At 41.5% G+C, this 13,693-nt stretch overlaps 1 protein-coding gene across 1 annotated transcript; it reads left to right on the top strand.

Annotated features, from left to right (window-relative positions):
- Positions 1–415: 415 nt before the first annotated feature.
- gtf3c4 (general transcription factor IIIC, polypeptide 4) lies at positions 416–10,582 on the top strand. The gene is given in 6 exon segments (XM_029445158.1): positions 416–766; positions 2,920–4,692; positions 7,042–7,107; positions 7,109–7,173; positions 7,467–7,555; positions 10,352–10,582. Coding segments are annotated over 6 exon segments (2,373 nt in total). The 5' UTR covers positions 416–451; the 3' UTR covers positions 10,417–10,582.
- Positions 10,583–13,693: the final 3,111 nt, after the last annotated feature.

Below are 13,693 nucleotides of genomic sequence, written 5' to 3'. Positions count from 1 at the left end.
AAATTTAGGATGGGATGGAAACCACTGGAATACATAATTATAACTCTACCTAAAAAACAAGTAATACTTTCTTAATGGTGAAACCATTAAGAAAGTATTACTTGTTTTACCTTGTTCCAGGGCTCTCACAGTGTTTGCAGAGATTCTGTAGATCTCCACTCAATTGTCAGTTTATTAGGTAGCCTACACCTAGCTAATAGTAATGCAGTCTAATACAACAATAACAAATAAAAAAAATCTTAATTATGGGACTATATGAAATAAAACACGTATTGAAACGAAGCATGTATACACATATAAGTATAAATGTTTTTTAAATAGCCTGACCTTTCAGAAGTAAACATTAATCCTGTTGACGTCATACACAGTGCACTATTTAACTGCGCGGAGGAAGTCCCTCCTTCCTCACCTTCCGCGTTCGCCAACGTCACTTCCACCGCAGGGAAAAAACATGGCGGCTGCCAGTCCGTCAAATTCGGCGCCTTCACTGCCCAGTAATCTAATAATTAAGACCGAGCCAGAAGATGAGGATGCTCTACTGATAAGCCCGGTGGATGTGCCGGTTAAGCGGGACCCCGTGGTCCCGCTCATGGCCCCGGTCAGCGGGCTGCAGCCGCTCGCCTGGTCGCAGGATCACCGCCTGGCTGTGTGCACCACCAGCTCCATGTCTCTGATGGAGCTGGTGTGCGATGTCCACAGCAACAAACAAGAGCTGACGCTGCACAGGACCTCAATCCCCGTGCCGACAGAAGCGTTAAAAATGCGGGTAAATAACCACCAATGTTAGCCTGTTTACTCCTTGGTACAGGAAAAAGGATGGACCCAAGTAGCCCTGTTAGCGTAGCACGCGCGGATGTTGATACGACTTTAGCACGTAAACTAGGCGGATGGCACCTAACTTTACTGAATTTGCACCGTGCCGTCAAGCAAGTGGTCGCGTTCATAAATCTCTGATAAAGACTGTGTACGTCTTATAATATAATGTGTTGTGGAACAACAACAGCACGGAATGAATCAGTTGAAGAGGAATGCCACCAATTTCCAAATTTGACACGTATCGTCTGCTCATCTTCATGACCTGGCCTCAGTTTCTCCTAACATGGGATGGTATCATAGTTCAGATTGTTTGAAGCAAGGTTGTCTGAGGTACTTCTCCGAAGTCAGTGTATTACTACAGTAGATGGGGTCGACACGCCCCCAGTTTGGAGAAGCAGACAGGAGTAAAGGCACAGAAGCTAACAAGTACTGCTGTGGAAGTATTTCAGCCACCTTAAAACTATATCAGTTTAAGTGAATGCTATATTCAAAACAGTTTCTTTCAGTTTTCTTTCTTACTGGGGGGTGTTGTTCGGTAGAAAGAAAATAGTTCCTACATGAAACTGCTAACATCAAGGTGTGGATTATTATGTAATGATTTGATCTGTAAAGATACAATGCTGGTGAGTTTTTCCCCCCAACATTATTTTGGCACTCTGTGCACCACAAGCCGAGACTAGTTCCATTACATTGGAGAAAAAAAGCAGACTCTTCAACACTCGGCAACTCGCACCAAAACAATCTAGATTGATAAATAGCACTACGAAGAGGAAAAATATGCATTTGGATTTTGGGGTGAACCATCCCTTTAATCTTCAGCTATTGTGGAAAAGTGAAGCTCACGATCGTAAGTATTGAGTGAACAGTCCTGGGACACAAAAACCTTTACGTCTTTCAATGGTTGCCACTTCCTTAGATAAAAAGATATATTTGAATATTTCTCATAGTGTTTACACCAGTGGTGAGAAGCTTTTAAAAAGAATGCTGTCTTGTCTACAGGAGTACAGAGTATATTTCTGCCTCAATTGTCATCTGTAACTTCCCTACTTTTGAACTAATGAACTGCATGATGCAGATGTGTTATTTATGGCAGCTGTGTTATTATCAATGAACCAAAATTACCTGTGGTACAGTGTTTCCCCATATACTGTATCTCAAGTGAAGTTTTTGGAAAACATGGATGTAGATTGGCAACAAAAGTGCCAATATACATACTGCTAATAAGTAACACAAGTGTGCCTAAAGGATGTATATGTAATTACAAAAAGACATCTGTGAGTCTATTGGAGTAGTGTTGCTACTATTTGTCTACTTGTTAGGAAACCTGGGTAAACATGCCTCAGAATCACAGCCAAGCTCCTATTCACTTGTGTGCCATTAGTTTGGCAGGGGTGGATGTTTCTGTATTTTCATTATTTACTCAAGTAAAAGAAAGATAATTAAAAACGAAATGAAATACAAATGTTGATGAAAAGAGAAACTGAAAAACAATTTTGCTGTGGTAAATTTGTCTGCGCAGCTGCTCTGGTGTGTAAACATGAGTGTTTATAGGTTCGTCTCTACTCCAAAAATCCACTTGGCAGATAAAATACTGGATGGAGCTGAATTTTATAATCCACTAGGCACAGTGGCAGACTGGCAGGGTTGGTCTCCTGCTCATTTTATAGATATGATTAACTGCTTGTGAATAGGAGGGCTACAGCAGGGAGCAGTAGGTGATGGCACTCAATCAGGTCACATTCTATGTGCTGCATCATCCATCCACATGTATACTGTGTTCACATGGCAGTGGCCTGAAACCGGAAGAATATGTTTTTGGTTCGATTTGTTTGTCAGCAGGATTACAGAAAAACTACTGGCCCAATTTTCAGGGGTGTACCATGCGCCAAGGAAGAACCCATTACATTGTGGAGCGGACCAAATCACGAATCGCATACACTAATTATTTTTCACTTTTGGTAACATTGAGAGACGGGACATATCCTTGGTGTGTCATTCTAGTTACATATGTAGAGAGGATGTAGGCTGAAACAACTTAAACGTTTTCTCAACCCTGACCTTTAACCTTGAATATTGCTTTCATTTGTGTTTTTAACTTTGAAGGTGGGACCATCTGCAGAGCTGGCTCAAGCGATGGAGAAGTTCTCTACACATCCAGACCCCACAGTAAGGCAACTTTTTATGGCCGACAGAGTGATAAACCCATCGATAGGACTTCACAAAGGAATAAAATACGCCAGTTGGTCTCCGTTAGGTTGTGACTCTAGCGGGCGCTGTCTGCTCGCTTGCCTAACACTTGACCACAGACTCACCATTCACAACAGCCACAAGCGTCTCGAGTGGAACATGCTAGTTGATCTCACCAAAAAGTACAGCGAGAGGCTAAAGGAGCGAGGCTACTCCAAAAAAGACAACCAGCCTCCGCAGGCAAACCTGCTGGACTTTGATGAGCTGCAGCGGCGCTTCCGTATGCAGACTCCTCTGAGGATGGAGTGGTCGAGCGTTTATACGACCAAACAGGCTCAGCCGGACAACACGTGCAAAGACATGGAGATGGTCCTCCTCGCCGTCTTAATGGAAAACGGCGATGTTGTTTTGTGGAAGTTTGTGTTGCCCTTTTTAGACACTGCAGATGTTGAGTTTTATGACATTGTCGAGTCAGGTGTGACTCGACCCAGCGACTTGGCGTGGTGGGAGTATGAAAGCGCAGATCGGCGGATGAGCGGCTTGATCGTCGGCAGTGAGGTGGGACCCGTCAAGATCGTGCCGGTCAGCCTGTCGGGGGTGAAGGGCTACTTCACCCTGCGACACCCGGTCATCCTCTGGAAGGAGTGCGACGAGATTGCCGTCGAAAACCTCAAATGTGTCCCGATGATCCACCCGATCCAAAAGTCCAGCTGCAGCCTCATCGTTGCCTCACGCGGCTGCTATGTCTTTTGGTGTTTGCTCATGATTTCACCCGCCGGTCTGAATGTGCACAACTCTCATGTGGCCGGGCTGCACTCGCTCCCTGTGGTCTCTCTAGCGATCAGTCAGCATGGCGTCGCAGTGTACACATGCTCTGTAGACGGGTGGATAAAAAAGCTGACGCCCACATTTACAGAAAACACTTTGATTTTCAAACAAGAGGACATGTTGCGACCTGAGAACCTCACAGGGAGGAGGATACACGGAATTGCAGTGAGCCACAACGGAGCGTACATTGCGCTCGCCAGCACACAAGGTATGGTTGGCGGCTATCATCCAGTAAACAGGACCTACCAGGTTCATTTTGTGACCCTGAAAACGCCAGAAATGGCAGCAGCACTGCTGCTCAAGTCCCCCACACAGAACTTGTACAAAACGGCCGACCTGCTTGATCTTGTGAGGTGGCAAATTTTGAAAAACAAGAGCATACCTGCGTCGCTGCTGGAAGAGCTCGATAAAAAGATCCAGGAAGTAGACTCTCCCTACTTGTGGCGTTTCAAGCTCTTCTTGGTGCGTATACTTTACCAGTCGCTACAGATGCCTCCCACAGATCACCGATGGAAACCCACATCCGAGGAGAACAAGGTGTTTGTAAGGGACGAAGAAGAGGAGGATGGAAAGGATGGAAAGGATGGAAAGGATGGAAAGGATGGAGATGACGGAGATGACGACTCCACACAAGAGAAAGGCGAGCCTGGTGAAGTAAAACAGGAGAAGGAGAATCAGAAAGAGCAGATGGAGGAGGTGCAGGCTTGGATCAATGCTGTAGAGACCCACATGATGAGAGAGAACATGAAGAAGGTGCTGGGGGTGGTTTACCTCAACACATGGATTGCTCAGAACACCAGCATCCCCACCTGTGGCCTGGTGGAGTACCTCTCCAGAGACTCTAACGACAGAGCTTCAGAGGTAACACTCAGTCACTCACCTGATAATTATTCACCTCAGCTTCTGTTGTTGTTGTCATCTTTTTTCTTTTTTTGTTGCTCTGATCAGATTGACTTCATGTCAGGTATATGCTGATGATCCCAAAGTACGCTTAACGCACTTTAATGTGAGTATATGGCCAACAGTATGTGGACTACTGGAATATTACAACCGTATGTGGTTGTCAGTGGTTTGTTTGAGGGCTGTACCGAATAGTTTGAAGCTTCATTTATAACGTCAACACGTTGCTGCTCTGTCTGTTCACTCTGTTTAAACCCGGTAATGATGCAGTTGCAGAAAAAGATTAGGCTACACCAATATTATTAGTACTCTACTATTATATTCCAGTGTAGGATTGTTTCCGACTTGTGTGATCCAAACATTTCCAATATCTCCAGTGTGTTGTAAAAAAGTCTAAAAAATAGATGCATGCAATCATTTGGCAAAAAGCTTTTATCTAATAAAATATTTTTCCTCAATCCATATTTATACGAAAAGCAAAGTTTTCCAAGAAGATTTTTTTTTTTTAGGACGATGATGTCTTAAAATATGACAAAACATTTGAATCTTCAGTTCAAAAATCTCAAAAGAAGGTTTGAGTGTAAAACAAATGACATTCTGCACGGCCCTACAGTTTGATCTTGATTGATTGGCTTTGTTGCTTGGACTTTTTAGTTACACCCAGTAATGTAGCGTGACATCACCACGGTTTGCCTGGAGGTTCACACCATCTTAAATTGGAACTAAGTAGTGTAACCCAAAGCATGAAAAAACATACTTCTTGCCATGTAGTATGTGTTTACCAGTATCCCATAATTGCCACTTAGGCTGCTATTTAGCAACGGTTTCATGCACTCACTTTAATGGTTTAATAGCTTTTTGTTTTGTTTTCACAAACAATGTAACAAACTACAGAAATATCTGAAGTTTGACTTGCATATGTCAGTTTTTTTCTTTCTTTTCTATTTAGGAAGATATTGCGTTTTTCATTTTTAAAATGATTTCAGTCTTTTATTTATGTCAGTATAGTATACTACATCAGGTGAAAATGCAGTGCCTTTGGGTAAAATCAACACGCAATCTTAAAATGTGTGCAGCCACCACTGCTGCTGATCAGCTAGGTTAAAACATTTGTGTTACAGAGCGGGAGGAGGGATGTATTATTCTGAAATAAAACTCATATTCTTTGAGATTTAAGTTTTAAATGTACGAGAAAGAAACTCAGAAAAATAGTGTTAAGGAACCACATTGCTTCTCTTTGAGGAGGTGCAAAAGTATGTCAGACTGCAATATCCTTCCTCATCCTTCTGAATAGGGCTATCTACCGCAATGTCGCTTCAAAGATCGGATGCTTATGATAATACGGTGATTCTGTATTTCCTTATTGCTAAATCTGATTACAAAGTATAATTAAATTGGGGCATCCGCTGCAGGCATAATACACGGCAAGCAGCGGCGACTGTGATCCAACCTTGCAAAGTGAAGCAATGTTGTTCCTTGACAATAAAACAACACTATTAATATATTGAAGTTCTTTTCTCAGAATTTTGGGACTTAAATCTTGGAGTAGTCTGATCTATTTTTCTCTCGCAATCTCTTAATCTCAGAGACTATATATATATATATATATATATATATATCTATAGAGAGATAGATAGATAGCGAGGAGAGAGAGAGAAGAGAGAGAGAGAGGAGAGAGAGAGAGAGAGAGAGAGAGAGAGAGAGAGAGAGAGAGAGAGAGAGAGGAGATGAGAGAGAGAGAGAGAGCGAGAGAGAGAGAGAGAGAGAGAGAGAGAGAGAGAGAGAGAGAGAGAGAGAGAGATAGAGAGAGAGAGAGAGATAGAGATAGAGAGATAGAGAGACTATAGATAGATATAGATAGAGAGAGAGATATATATATATATAGCTATATATATATATATATATATATAGTATATATATAGATATATATATGATATATATATATAGCTATATATATATATATATATATATATATATATATATATATATATATATATATATATATATATATATAATATATATATATATATATATATATATATAGCTATATATATATATAGCTATATATATATATAGCATATATATATAGCTATATATAGATATATAGTATAGTATCTGAGATTTATATATATATTTGTTTGACTTTAATCTCTAACCTCTAATCCACGACTCCCTAATTTATTTATTTATTACTTCAATTGCCCTAATACGCTGTCGTAGATATTAGTGTTTCAGATCAGCTCAAAAAGTAAATATTTTAGCCTTTATTTAACTCTTATATTTGTGTGTGTGTGTGTGTGTCTCTCTCAGGTCCTGATTGGCCACATCAAGAACAAGATGAACAAGCAGACGTTCTCGGAGCGCTGCAGCCTGTGTCAGGCGGGTGCTGCCCTTCTTGGACCACAAACAAGCCATCTGTAAAAACGGTCACATGTGGCTCAGGTACAGAGATCATTCTCTTCAACAAGTTCAAATCAAATCCACTAAAAAAATGTCTTTATTAGCTTTAGCCTCACAACGTGCCTGACAGGACATGAAATGAATCTTAATGCCAAGTGCCTTCTTTGACGGTTTATTTATCTTCGCAGAGCAGTAATCAAGCCTCCCACCTTTTGATATTTACCCATGCGCCACTCGTCGTCTCATAAATATCATCTTTCAAACGTGTGTGTGTGTGTGTGTTCGTGTTCGTGTTCGTGTTCTCTCTCTAATGCCGCCCTCTCGCTCTCCTCCAGGTGTGTGTTGTCATACCAGGCCTGCCAGACGCTGACGTTCAGACGTTGCCTCCTGCTAGATTCCATCGCCAGACTGCCAGAGCCCGAGGGTAAGCGCCACTTTCCATCTCTGCACCTCCATTTCATAGTTACGCTCTCCATCAGCCATCTCCTTCTGTCACCTTCAACGTCGGCCTTCATCCCGCAACAACCATCGTCGCTTGACATTTTGGATTTCCAGTCAGTTGAAAACTTCATACTGATGGATGAATGATTTTAGAAATTAGCTGTTGTTGGGTTTTGTTTTTGAGTGACGTGATTAGTATCTTTTTTGTTTGTGGCTGACTTACGATCAAGGCTGCCTCCTTAAAGTCCTGAGTTGATTCATTGGTCAGAAAGCTCTAAAGTCTTATCTCAGTTTTTTGGTTGATGCTTTTTTCTCCATGTTTTACAAATGTAGTCTTGTCCCAATTGACTTAAAGTTTTTTTGCACTCTTAAAGGCAGTACAAACTTTATGAGAAGTTTCCTTTGACAACAGCTAAACATGTACTTGAAACAAGTACGTAGCCCAAATTGTGTTATGCTATTTGGGCGGATGCACAAGGGAAAGATTCTCATGTAGTTCTCAGGAATCTCTCATTATACCAACTTTTCAGAACAAGAAAAAGCCGATTTCTTTGCCACGTATATGCGCAACAGTGTTTCTAATTGGCTTTTTTTTACATGCAAGCATGTGCATGACAAAGACTCCAGACATGGAAAGTATCTGGCAGGATGACAGGAAAGATCAATACAATACACATAGCGATGCATCCTTTTGTTATAGAGAATTCCATCCAACTTCTGCACTACAGTAACAGATTACTAAAGTGCATGTATACGCACTGTGTAAGGCCATTTACCTGTGTGGACCCAACCTGATTGATTTGATCTGTCAATCATTTCTGTGGTCCTTTTTGGTCAATACACAGATGTGTTATTGAATTTGAGATGAGCATGAATTACTCTAACTTAAATGTATTTATATGCAGTACATCAGTCCTTGGCACATAATGAATGCATCATATGAGTACAATATTGGGTGAAATCAGATCAATTTTTATGCCAATAACAGTATTTTAAATCAATTATTTATTATAATTGGACACTGAAAAGCTTACTTATTTATCATGAACCATTTATCATGGTTATACAACCTGCCAGTAATGTGGTTCCTGCAGTAGTAAGAGTTGGAAGAGAAAACATTGCACTACTATGCATCCCAGGTCTTCAGGTCATCTTCAGGCCCGATTTCTCTGGTCACTCCAGCCTATAGGACAGGGGTGGGGAATCTCCGGCCTCCGGGCCGTATACGGCCCGCGAGACCATTTGATCCGGCCCCCGAGGTAATTCATAAACACACGCAAAAAAATCAACTAGGAAAAAAAAAAAATAATAATCTAGACAGCAATAGAATAAACAGGCAACTGACTGTTTTTCCTGGCCAAGGTCAGGGTCCTTGAACACAACACGAGCGGAACGTGTCATCACGTGGGCACGTAATGTAAAAAAACTTCAGTATTAAACGAGACGGTCATTAACATCAGTGAACGCAGCGTGGCGAGTGTAAAACAGAGAAAGGTGGATGTGGAATGTCGCACTTTCCTGGAGAAATGGACGAAAGATTAGATCTTTGTGGAAGTAAAAGGCCAGTGTGTCTAGTTTGTGCAGACGAGTGCGTTTGGATAAAGTTAACGCTCTTCGGCGGAGTTTGGCTCAACAAGCAGCTCTCTGCAGAGCGGAACATACAAACATGGAGAGATAGAGAGGTAGACCACCACACCAAGAACAGACTGTTCCACCACTGCTGTGGTGCCATGTGCAATACTCACTTTATTTTCTATCAACCTTGGTACTTATATTATTTTTTATTCTATTTAATTATTGTGTACTGCCTCTTACTTTATATGTTCTTTTGCTGTGACAAGATGCATTTCCCCGTTGTGGGACTAATAAAGGATTTCTGATGTCTGATAAAACAGAAAGATACATGGATAAAAAAGTAGTTGTTTTGCACAGCATAAAAGAAAGGTGAGATGAATGGGCTGCGTCTTAAAAAAAATTGCAGAGGTTATGAGTTCAATAATTAGTACGACCCTCGAAAGATGTTGTAAAAAAAAATAAGAAAATGGCCCTTGATATGGAAAAAGGTTCCCCACCCCTGCTATAGGAGCTACAGACTGACAGGTCTGTGCACCGCTGGCATCTGTCAGAATCAACATCATCCCGGCTCCTGTCTCAAAACATCTTCTGGATTTTCACCGCCTTCTTTATTTGTTTTTGCGTTGTCCGCCCATTCTGGTCCACTTGGAATCAAGGATGAACTGATTACATTTTGGTGGTCAAAGGTTTGGTGTGAGGTTACTGAGGTTAGGTTTGTGACCTCACAAAACACGTTTTTGGCCATAGCTCAAAAATTCATTGTAATTTCACCGGAAGGTCGCTTTTATTTTGAAGTCAGTTCTTACACGCTCTTACCATAATGCCTGGTGTATGTTTATGTACATGTACCACAAAACAACGTGGGTTCTAGTTTGACCGGGTAGGCCGACATCTTTCATTACCATTTCCGAAACTCGACACGTATAAACTCGATCTATCGCTTTACTTCCTTAGCTCTTTTCCGGTTCCCTGCTTACCTCCAGATACAGTCTCATGCCGGAAGCTTAAAAAAAATTCTGTGACACTTTGTACTCTATTGTCGCGATATAGTAATTTACTACATCCCACGAGCAGCAATACAGCGAGTACATTCGATATATCCCCAACCCCTATGTTGTTGTTGGTTATATTCGGACATGTCTTTAGAATCATTACATATTTAGAAACCTTCAGTCCAATCAGAACTTGTTTTGTCTCCTCACAGATCCAGAGTGGATAAAGAAGATACTGCAGGCGCCCTGCACGCTCTGCGACTCGCCGATGATCTAGAGCTGAACGGCGGGAGGAACCTCAGGGCCTTTCCTGCGACGTCCAGGGCTCCCCGCTCTGACGCAGGGTCCACTTATGTCAGACATCACTGCTTTGATTTTATATTTCATGTTTTTGTTACTTTATATTGGGTTCTTAAAAGTGCAAATAAAAGACTTTGATTATACGCTCTAACTCTTAATTCCTCACAAGTACAACCTCCAGAGAAACTGTTTCTGCCTGCCATGGCTTTAAATTAATATTTTACTGAGGTAAAACATTTTGGACTCAAACTTTACAGATTTCTTTATTTTCTCCCTTCTAAAATAAATTCCCAGTCAGACACTGTTTGCACAAGGGTGCAAAGAAAGAAAGTTTAAAATGTGGTTATATGTGGAGGTTTCTATTATTCAGTAGGACTTCAGGGCACCATAAATAAGCTCCCTCATTTTCCCTATGTTGACTATATTTCCAAACCTTTGGTGTAGTTTTTATTGCAAGTAAGTGGAACTTACTCTGCTAGTCCTATTTTAGCGAGGATTTTTTTTTCTTCTCTTTTTGAGCGCAACAAATAATACACTCTGAATAATACATACTCTGGAAAAACTCAACATACCTACTTTAATTGGCAGTGTAAAACAATTTCCAAGCTCTGGGAGGAGGGTGGAGGAGGGAGGTGGTGCTCAGTCATTCTCTCAGATGAGGACTTCCGCTAATGTAAACACAGAAGAGAAGGAGCGGCGAGGTAGATGTGATGAGCAAGAGGCAGGAAGAAAGCGAAAAGTGTGCTTAAAATCCCGGCACGGTCCCTCCCGTGGGAGTGGGTTGTAATGAGATTCAGCAGTAATGAGGGACAGAACATGGCGCCAGATGTGATTCTAATTCTAATCAAGGAGGAGAGGGTTGTGCTGATGAGGCGGGGGGGGTTAGAGAGCATATTGTTAAATACAATTAACCCTTTTTTCATATTTGGAAAGGAACAAGGGCTGAAGGAAAGGGAGACAGGCTCAGCGGCATGTTCGCGGCCCCGGCTCCTTGTTTTGGAGACATGGAGGTCGGCGGCCGGTGATCAAAGAGGAAGCTGGACCTGAGAGACGGGGCCAGCAGCAGAGCCTCCTCCATCCACCGCCCGCCTCTCATCCCTTACATCAGCAGGCCCGGTAGAGGTGGGGTGGGGTCTGCCCTCCCTCTGGTGTCACTGGAGATGATAGCCTGCCCCGGGGCGAGGAGAGAGCAGGTAGCTCGGTTCCAAACACACTCCACACACTTTACATTTTATTCTTTTAAAACCCCACATTTCTTCACCCAGTGATGGTATTTATTGGACCAAGACTACAAGTGAAGAATCGGTCCTTTTGGGGAAGAAAGGGAAGTCTCCCACTTTCTAGAAAGGGAATCATTTATCACATTATCCTGTCGGAATACTGGAGAGATTAGTTTTAATTAGTACGGCTGCAAAAGCAGGCAGGGGCAAGGGTAAAAACAATAGCAGTAAAATATTCTATTAAGTAGATTTACTATTTGTTTAAACATAATGATCATTTACTGAAACTAGCCACTGTTATCCTTTTGAAGGGTACGAACTATTAATTAAACCTGATCTCAGTAAATTCTTAGCTTTTAGTTCAAAGATTTCATCCAAGATGTGCAAAAAGAATTGCAGCTCATGTGGAATTAAAATGGCATTGTTGTTGTAGAACACGTTTAACCCTAACCCTAACCCTAAGCCTTGACTTAAGTTACCATCGCTAAGAAAATGAACCCAAACTTAACCAAACAGGCATCGCAGTAGTTTTATTGTTATTTCATGAAGAGACATTTGCAATTATGTTACGCAAAAGTGCCGCTGTGTCTTTCTTTAGAGCAAGATATGAATAATGTTGGTTTTCAAAGATGTACTAAGTGGAACAATGAGGTGGTCATAGTATCTTTAATAAGAACGCTTCCTCACAGCTTTTCAAACATAGCAATAGAAGTTCAAAGGAAAACATGAATCCTCCTGATTGTGCCAAAACAGCAGAACAGTAAAATAACCCCACTTTTGTGAAAACGAGCTGAGTTCAGCACTTCATTAAAACAGCGTAGTAATAAGTTTTAGAGTACTCCAAAAAAGCACAAGTTAACTGTGAAGTTAAAGTAACTAAAAGCCTTGTAATGAGCAGTTCATCAGCGGGCCGGGGGAGCTTTGCGGTGTGCCGGCTTTCTTTTTTCCCAGCCTGGGGATTTGGTGCTCCGTTTGTCAAGTGGAAGTGGCTCCTCAGGTTGTAATGTTCCTGTCACTGATAGGTGGAGACCAGCACTGTTACAGAGGTTAGCTGTGTTTGGTTGATCCTCCTCCCGCTTTAATATAATAATCCGTCAAAGAGCAGCTCCACTCGTAATTACCTGCTTCCCCTCCCTTTCTCTCCCACTGTCTTTGCTCTCAACACTTCAAACGGGGTATTTTTCTCTTTGCATACAATATTTATATCCTTTATGTCAGTGGCTGGCTGGCATAAAACATTCATGGCACCTTTTCACACCTTAATTTCATGTGATATTCCTTTTGTTTTGTTTAGATTTGATTTTGAACATGATACGTCCCACCGTATTCTCTCAAGAGTATCGATTTATTGTTGCTTCAGAATATTCCAGTTTACATTGTAAAACGTGGCAGCTGCTCCGCTGCCTCTGACATGTGCCTGCATCACCTGGTGGGATCAAGACGTTGTTTGAGAGACCTGCTGCTTTTATGAGTCTCCTGTTGATTCTCTGTACATTTTGTCACATTTTGGGGAACATTTGGGGAACATTTTATGACACTAAACGCCATGAGACCATACAGATTTGTCAAACAACAGCGATGCCATTCTGTTTACATTGAGGTAGCTTTCTTTACAACAGCTATAGTTGTATTAGGCCACTGTGGGCAAATCAATAAGCAGGCTTGCTTCATGGCAATATTGGATATTTGTATGATTTTTGCATCACTGTGTTGACATAGTTTGCGAGATATTTAATTTGCAAGATTATCCAAAAGCAGACATTTCTGTCCTGTTATTCCATCCATCCAACATTTTCACAATTATTTCAAAATAAAAAGCAAAAAACAACAAAACATAAAATATCACAGACATAGATTAAAGTGTCTGTTCTCGATAATCACTGTGCAGAAATCTGTCACAAACTCTTTTAGATTCTCGCACCTCACCAGGGAGACTGTCTTCCTGTTTCGAGAAACCAAAGCACTTGTTTGCTTCCTGAAAACCATCAGCTGATTCTAGCTCTTTGGAGTGCGCTAAGAAAAGGCTTGATAATG

The sequence above is a fragment of the Cottoperca gobio genome, chromosome 12 (assembly GCF_900634415.1).
Source record: "Cottoperca gobio chromosome 12, fCotGob3.1, whole genome shotgun sequence".
Classification (NCBI taxonomy): Eukaryota; Metazoa; Chordata; class Actinopteri; order Perciformes; family Bovichtidae; genus Cottoperca; species Cottoperca gobio.
Note: the sequence above shows the minus strand (reverse complement) of the source record. Positions and strands in the feature narration are given on the sequence as shown.